General features: G+C 37.7%; 1 protein-coding gene across 1 annotated transcript in view; it reads right to left on the bottom strand.

Annotated features, from left to right (window-relative positions):
- Positions 1-8,123, bottom strand: part of LOC107097679 (tetraspanin-5) — a 13,992-nt gene that overhangs the window by 4,052 nt on the left and 1,817 nt on the right. The window contains exons 2-8 of the mRNA XM_015394924.1: positions 7,923-7,973; positions 6,459-6,605; positions 6,182-6,352; positions 5,928-6,053; positions 3,132-3,179; positions 2,052-2,168; positions 1,897-1,958 (exon numbers count right to left, since the gene is read on the bottom strand). Of these exons, the coding sequence (XP_015250410.1) occupies positions 1,897-1,958; positions 2,052-2,168; positions 3,132-3,179; positions 5,928-6,053; positions 6,182-6,352; positions 6,459-6,605; positions 7,923-7,973 (722 nt within the window). The remainder of the gene's footprint in view (positions 1-1,896; positions 1,959-2,051; positions 2,169-3,131; positions 3,180-5,927; positions 6,054-6,181; positions 6,353-6,458; positions 6,606-7,922; positions 7,974-8,123) is intronic.

Raw genomic sequence — 8,123 nt, 5'->3', positions numbered from 1 at the left:
TGTGTCTGTCTCACTGTCAGCTCCCAGATCAGCTTCTCTGATTGGTTGATCCGAACTTAAAAGCTTTCTTCTTGACCGTCTACCATAAGGTCCAGATTTGTAGAAGCTACAACTCCTAGTTCTCCCACCTGAGCTACACTATAGATCCCTGCAGCCCCTCCAGAGTAACAATGGACCTCCTGACTGCTTCTTTTATTAAAGCTCCTCTTCCCCAATATGTCAGTTTAAGTGGTTGGCCTTTTCTTTGCTGCTTTTACTCATGATGCAAATGTTTTAAGTTTTATGATGGAATGAACAGTGCTCTATTTGAACATCAAGGGTTAAAAACCATTTCTTCATGACAGTCTCCTAATACAAACAACTTCCTCTCTGACCTGTCTGTTGTGTTTCATGGTCTTAGTCCACTCAGAAATATTTAACCCAAATTTGAGATTTATGAAATTTAATTACTTCACAAATTCCCATTTACTCTCTTTTTAGATGATTTTAACACGCACCTATTAAATAAACCTTACACAATCCATATTCATTAGTGTAATAAAGCTTATTTATTTAAAATGTATAATCTAACTTTAATGTATTCAAAAATAATAAAGTATACATGCTAAAAATTAATACTAGGGGATTTATTTTAATGAATGAAGGAAGATTTATTTAATAATTTTGTCTTAAAATTATTAGAAAAAGTAAATGGGTAACTGTTATGTAATAAAATGACAGATATTTTAAAATTTGGGTGAAATATTTTTGTGAGCGTGACACTTAATAATTTTCCCTGAGGGTTTAATTCAATGGATGCATTTATGTGTCTAATTTAGGAATAATAATTTGACTTCTGAAGGGTCTGGAAATTATTTATTAGCAGCAAAGCAGGAGCTGGATGAATACGAACACCATGACAAAGTTTCTTCCACTTTACAGTTATGCACAACTGAATCACCAAATGTATCCTTTTATCATTTTATGATAGTAGAAAAAAATATATTCATTAAGAGGATTTTATTAATTTGATGTTAAACGCCTCAGATAAATAAACAAAACTATTTAAGACATAGATAAATGAAGCTCCAAACCTAGTATTGAACACCTGGATGTGTTTCAGAGGATTATTATTTATGAAATTTCAGACCTGGCATAAACCCTGTAAGTATTACCCACTCCTCAAAATGGAAAAAAAAAAACAAGTGGATGCAATAGTCAAGAAATAGCTATTTCAATGTATCAAGTCTACCCACACCAGAAGCAGATATTGTGTAAATGTCATCATCTTTATCTGTCCAATAAAAAGTCATGGATCGTATCAGAGGCTGCTCAGTGACACAGTGGGTAGCACTGCTGCCTTGCAGCAAGAATGTTTGGGGTTCGATTCCCGGCCCGGGGTCCTTCTACATGGAGTTTTGATGTTCTCCCTCTGCATGCTGGGGTTCTCTCCGGGTACTCTGGCTTCTCCATCAGTCCAAAAACACGAATGTTAGGTAAATTGGCTTCTCTAAATTTTCCTTAGTAAATGGTTGTTTGTCCTGTTTGTCTCTGTGTTGCCCTGCGATAGACTGGCGACCTGTCCAGGTAGACCCTGCCTCTCGCCTATTGACAGCTGGAGATAAGCATCAGCACCCCCCACGACCCCAGCAGGGATAAGATGGATGGATCGTATCAGAATCAACCAACAAAACTTGATGAGAACCCTTGTTAATAATGAGAAGAGTCCTACAGCAGGCAACGGTATCACAAAAGTTCATCAATAGAGAAAACGGGTCAAGCTTTTTTTAGATTGTGCCAATCTAATAAAAGGTAGATTATTGCAGATATTTACCAGGGCTGACATTGATTGAGGGGGACTATAGATTTAACTAAAGCTCCCATCCCATGTTTCTTAAATTAGCTATAGTCACTTACCAGCTCTCTCTCACAGCTTCAATGTCACTCACAAGATTCTGTGCCAAACAGATCCCAAATATCTAAAATAAAAAAACACAAACAGATACCATTAGAATGGTTTTAAACACAGAAAACATCACATGTGAACTGGTCTGATTACTCACTCCCCCTACCTGAAGTAATGCTATTCCGATAAAGATGCCCGCCACTACGGTCAGGTTGTCTTGAAGCCATTTCTCAAACTGTGGAACACAGCCTTTGATGTAAATAAAGTTTCTCTGCTCAGAATCCTAAAAGAAAAGAAAAATCATCAGTTATATTTGAAGCTAAAAGCACATCAGATACTTAAGTTTTTTATTGTAAAATGCCACTACTGTTGTTTTTTGGGGGGTTTGTAATCCTTTATTGTTCAGTTTCCTTTGATTGAATCATATGGCTTTATTTTGATCTTAAGTTGTGAAATCCCTCCAATGTCCTTCACTTGTTAACAACTAAATTCAGTTTTTCCTGAACTGGATCTTGTTAAAACTGCCCTACTGCAGCTAACATCCAAAGGCAAGAAAACAAACAGAGCTGTTTCCTTACATGTTGCTGCTATGGAAAACAGCCAAAGCTAATGATGAGGTGGGGGAGGTGGGAGGGTGTTCAATTCGCATTGCATTGCTGCCGAGTGAGTAATACCACACAACGCCCTTACAACTGATGGAGAGCCAGCTGCTGCATTCAGCAAACCAAGGAGCTGGGAAGGGTAATGAAAGAGGATTATTGTGACCAGGGTGGAGCTCAGGCAGCCAGCAGCCAAAGAACCAAGAGCTGTTCTGCTTTTTACACTTTTACTTCCACTTTTAACTCCTTAATGAAGATCTCAGCATAACTTGTATACTTTAGCCCAAATAGTACTCATTGCAGATTTATATTTAATATTGATTTGAATCAGACCAATCAGCTGCATTTAGGTTTGACAGAAACAAAAACCTCTTGTAATTGCTGATCAGTTTTATGCATGTTTCCACTTGATGAGCTCCAAGTCTTTAGGGTTAGATGGCCTCTTTGCGATCCCCCTGATCTTTAGTTTCCTCCTGAGTTCTTAATCAGAGTCAAATAGGGACTCTGGCTTGATCTCTTAAAAAAGGAACTGTTAGAACTAGTTAGAGACGTGTGTTGGAATAAAAATATCTCAGAAAATGTAAATCTGCCAGGGTTAAGGATCAGTTCGAGCGTAATCGTAGAACAGAGTTTGTCTTTAAACTTACTGTCTTTGCACGGATGTCGTATCCACACTGAGTGTTAATCACATCCTCCTGGGGGAAAAAAAAAAAAGTGGTTCAGATATTAGCTGAATGAATCATACTGCTGCAGTTTGCATGGAAATGGAGAACAATTTGAATGAGGCCCATATTTTCTTTGTGAAGTTATTTTTTTCAATTATCCTTTGTGTTTAACCGATCCCTCAGGAAGCACAGGGCTACTGCAATGAGTTATTCTACGTTCACACCGCATCCGATTGAAGCAGCAGAAGCAGCTGGTTTGCATGCAAAGTCTATGGTTGACGCGCATCAAGGATCAACAAATGGTCCTGCAGTGTATCTAGAGCAGCAGGAGAGGCGTATCTTGATGCATCTGAGCAGCTGAAGCAGCGCCTCATGAGCGTCTGAGGCACGTGACACGGACAGGCAGCAGCTGCTGGAGTTGGAAAAACTGAACTTTTGCTGCTTGATGCGCCACATTAACCAATCAGAGAAGCTGAAATGGAAGCTGGCAGGGAGACGGACACAGTGCTGCTGATGTAGATCCCTATGACCACTCCTCTGAAACTGTTTATTAACGCCTAAGCAGCAGGTGCTTTTTTGCTGCCTAAAGCACATCCGGTGTGAACCTTAAGGTAAGTTGGAAGTCTGAGTTTGTAACCAGCAATCTTTGCAGGACACAAACTCCAACAACAAGGTCAACACCCCCCTTTTTATTTTTACATACATGTAAATTAAGGGGAAAAAGGTAAAAACACACATAAAAGGCTACATTCACACTGCAGGCCTTGATGCTCAATTCTGATTTTTTTGCGAAATCCAATTTTTTTAAGTTGCTGTTCACATTTCCAAATATATGCGACTTGTATGTGATCTCCTGTGTGAACTGCAGTCGTACAACGCAAGTGTCCCGCATGCGCAGTAGAAGACGCAATGACGTCACAGGCTAGCGTGCTCTTTTTTTCCGGAAGTAAACATGGCGCGCATCTAGCGATCCTTTGCAATCATAAAAACACCAGCTGTATGTCGAACCATAAAAACACAATCTTTTCAATACGGTTAAACATAAATACTGCTCTCCTCATCATCTGCCATGGTTGTTGTTTTTCTTGCCGCTTCTGAGTAGAAAGACGCAGAATAGTGACCTTTGTCGAGTATTAATGACGTTCAGGTCCGATGAATCCGACCTTGCCGTTCACACACAGGTCGCGTTTGAAAAGATCAGATTCAGGACCACATAGCCAAGTGGCCTGGGTCGCATTGGAAAAATCGGATATGTATTGTTCAGACTGCCATGAAAGGATCAGATCCAGGTCACATATGGGCAAAATAAATCGGATTTGGGTCACTTCAGGCTGCAGTGTGAACGTAGCCGAAATCAAAAGTGTAAGAAAGCCCTTAAAAAAGATTTGTAGACATTCTTCTGCATATCAGTAACCGTACAGGTTTCTAGTCAGGCATGACCTGTTATTAGAGGAATAGATTTTGCTTTCGGATTTTAAGTTTCAGTCATTATAAAACAAAAAGCATTTTCAAAATGTTAGATCAATACCTCTAGCATATCCACAAAGCTGATATGCATTAAGATTTTGGTTTTCTTTACGAACATGAAAATGATACAAACTAAATTCTTTGCTTCAAGAGATCTCTCCTCATATGTGACTTTATAAACATGCACATTGCTGCTTTTATACTTTTATTTAAAAAGTTGACATTAGATCTTCACTTAAATGGAACAAAAATAAATAAATCAAGAACCCTAAAAAGATCCACTCAATCAGACTAGAACACAATTTCCTAAAAAAAACGTCAATGTAGATTTCTACATCCATTACTTCTGATTGATGTGCTTTTGGCCTTTTGATTGATCACTTTTCTGTAAAGCTAAAAAATTATGGAAGCTAGTCCTTTGTTATACCGTCAAGAGCTGCAACAAATAATTACTTTGCCAGTTGATTGATCTTTTTTTTTATTACTCAATTAATAATCGGATAGCAAACGTTCCTTAAAGAGGATTTATTACGGAATTAAACCAGATGAAACTAAAACATCCACTTGAGGAGTTCTGGATAGAGTGGGATAAGTGGGTTGCTCTGTCAGTTTAAGACATGTTTTATTCGCTATACTCTAGTTAACATTTTATTGATTACCAAATTAGTTGATAGATGAATCATGATAAATGTGATTAATTGTTTCAACTCTAATGTCATAGTTGTTTTAGAGAATTAAACAAAAACATCAATCAAAGGCTCAAATATTAATCACAACACATGATCACCTGGTCTTTATCTGAATAAATGTGACTGAAAATGTGCATTGGTGGCTGGTGAATCCAGCCACCAGTACACATATTACTGAGGAAAACTTGTTGATAGATTTAACTATTTTAATCTAACATCAATATTATTAGAACAGCATGTAATCAGGTATGAAAGAAACAGCGGCTTTCATTACAGGGTGTTTTGCTGCAGCATTTTGCAGTGCTCATTGAGTAGCTGTAGGAGTATTTTTCTGTCCAAAAGTAAAAAATAACTCCCTGCTGAATGTCTCCTCCCATCTGCTTTAACAGCGAACTAAGTGCTGACGCCTTGACATCCGTTTTGGAAGCTCGCCATGACAGTTGACGTTGTCAGACAGCCTTGCAGTAAAAGGACAAAGCTTTCTACAGCAAAGAAGACTTTCACAATGTAGCCTTCACTGTTGTTTCAAAGTATCCTGCTAAACACTTACAAGAATAATACGTTTTCACTTAATGCTTTGTCCCACAAATGAGATTTAAATGATTATGAAAAATAGACATACAGCTGGATCTTTGGTGCAACAGGAAAAAGGCACTCCACATTTCTCCCGACTCGGGTTGAAATCGGTGCAGTTGAAGTATATGTTCATATTCCAGTCGTCGGCTCCAAAAGCTCCACAGCACTCCCACTGCAAGGTCAGAGAGACACAAAGACAGCTGGAGATTTAAGCCAAAAAGTCCCACAGAGGTGAGAAACCCAGGGTTAAACAATGTCAGGGTGAAATTAGAGAAGTGATTACAGAAGGTGACTGCTCACATATTCTTGTGTGAAATCAATCAGGTTTTGAAGATCAATGTCGTCTCTGTAAGCTCGGATGTTGTTATTAATGAAAAAATTAAGCTGGTTCTTTATCCAGTCCTTGAAGACGAATGCCAAGACTCCTGCAGTCAGTTCCAGAAAGAAGATGATACCCAGGAACACGGAGAACTACAAAAGAAGAAAAACATTCATACTTTAAGATAAGAGAAAAAGTAAAGGAAAAGTGGCGAGAAAACTTAAAAGAAAAAAAAAAAAAAGTCTATTGTCGACTTACAAACTTAAGAAGAAAAGAGTTCTCCCGGAGCGCTCCGATGCAGCCGGCAAACCCGAGAATGAACATCACTCCCCCGACCACAAGAAAGAGCCAGACTGGGTCAAAACCCCCCAGATCCGTGATGGATGAGATGTTGGAGAGAACACCCTGGTCAGGAAGCACAAAAATTCATTTGCAAACATTCATAATTTGCTTTCAGCAGCAATTTTGCTCTGTTTCAAAGCAAAACATAGTATGTTTTGTAGAACTGGAAACATAGTATGTTTTGTAGAGGGTGTGTGACTTCTACTGAAGCATAATTTGTAAAATATCAGCAACATTAAGTTTATTTGGTTTATGTACATTTGTTCAGCTGAGAATGAATATCTTAAAGTAAATTCAGGATCAATAAAATTAATTATACTAATTTAACTGCTTACTTAATTTATCTACTTATTAAGCTAATGTTAGACGATGGTATTGGCATGTAATGTTAGTAATGTTAGTTTTTAGACATACAGCAGTTCACTATCAGTAGTTGAAATGAACTTGTGTTATAAATTATATATGTAATGTTTGCTAAAATAATTTAACGCAGGGTATTTAAAATAATCTTTAGTAATGTTTGTTTATACGAACTGGAAATGTTTGCTAATGTTGGCATGATGATATGCAGAGCCTGGCCTGTTAATGCCGTCTCTTATCAACCATAATTATTTTATTGCAGATTAATAAATTGTTTTGGGGGTTTTGTTACAGATTTAGCACTTCATAATTACACTTTCCGACACACAAACCCCTGCAATACAAAGTGTTGATCTGAAGGTTTTATGTGAATTATTTTCATTGTGTTTCCTTTTTTTACTTCTTGAACATTATTTATCAATCTTAGCATTTAACCATTAGATTACATTGTGGAGTTTGTGCTTTAAAAAAAAAAAAGCCCTGAAGAAAATCTACAGCACAGGAAGATTGGTTAAATATCCTGCCTTTATGCAGAAGAAACATTTACATATGATTTTTTTTTTTTTTTTTTTTTAGCAATTCTAGAGAAATTAGGTTTGGGGAATTAAAATGCTACGCATATATCAGGCTATGATATTGGGGGAAATTTTATTTGATTCAGCTAAAAAAAAGGTACTCAAGGATTCAGCTAATTATCCTTCACACAATACCAGGATTTTGAGTAAAAATAAAACAAGTGAAAATAGCTGAGGGCTCAGAGTCCATATGTACCGGTAACATTAGTACAAGACAATGAATCAATCTGTAAAAGGAATCGGATCAGATCCTCTTATTGTTCTTCAGGATGTCTCACAGGAAAACATGACATTCCTTCCTGATTCTGTAAAGCCATTCTGACATTCCACCAGGAGAGCAATTAAAGAAAAATGACCTGCTGATTATTCACAGATGTTGCTGAGCGTAAGGAGCCGTAAAGTTAAATACTGCAATTTCTACATCCTAAATATGTAAAAGACCCACCTTTTCACTCCATGCCCATAAGCCGATGCCAAGGAAGGCTACTCCGAGGAACTGAAAGAGAGGAATGAACAGAGGGAAGGGAGGTTATTTAGTGATGATTCTAACATGTAGAATATCACACAGAAGCTCACGGACAGAAAGCTGAAAAAGACTTTACTGGCTCTGGTCCGTCGCTAAATATTTCCCATCTCAGTCTGCAGA

The sequence above is a fragment of the Cyprinodon variegatus genome, unplaced genomic scaffold, assembly GCF_000732505.1.
Source record: "Cyprinodon variegatus isolate N-32 unplaced genomic scaffold, C_variegatus-1.0 Scaffold715, whole genome shotgun sequence".
Lineage (NCBI taxonomy): Eukaryota > Metazoa > Chordata > Actinopteri > Cyprinodontiformes > Cyprinodontidae > Cyprinodon > Cyprinodon variegatus.
The sequence above is the reverse complement of the archived record's forward strand: the minus strand, read 5'-3'. Positions and strand labels throughout refer to the sequence as shown.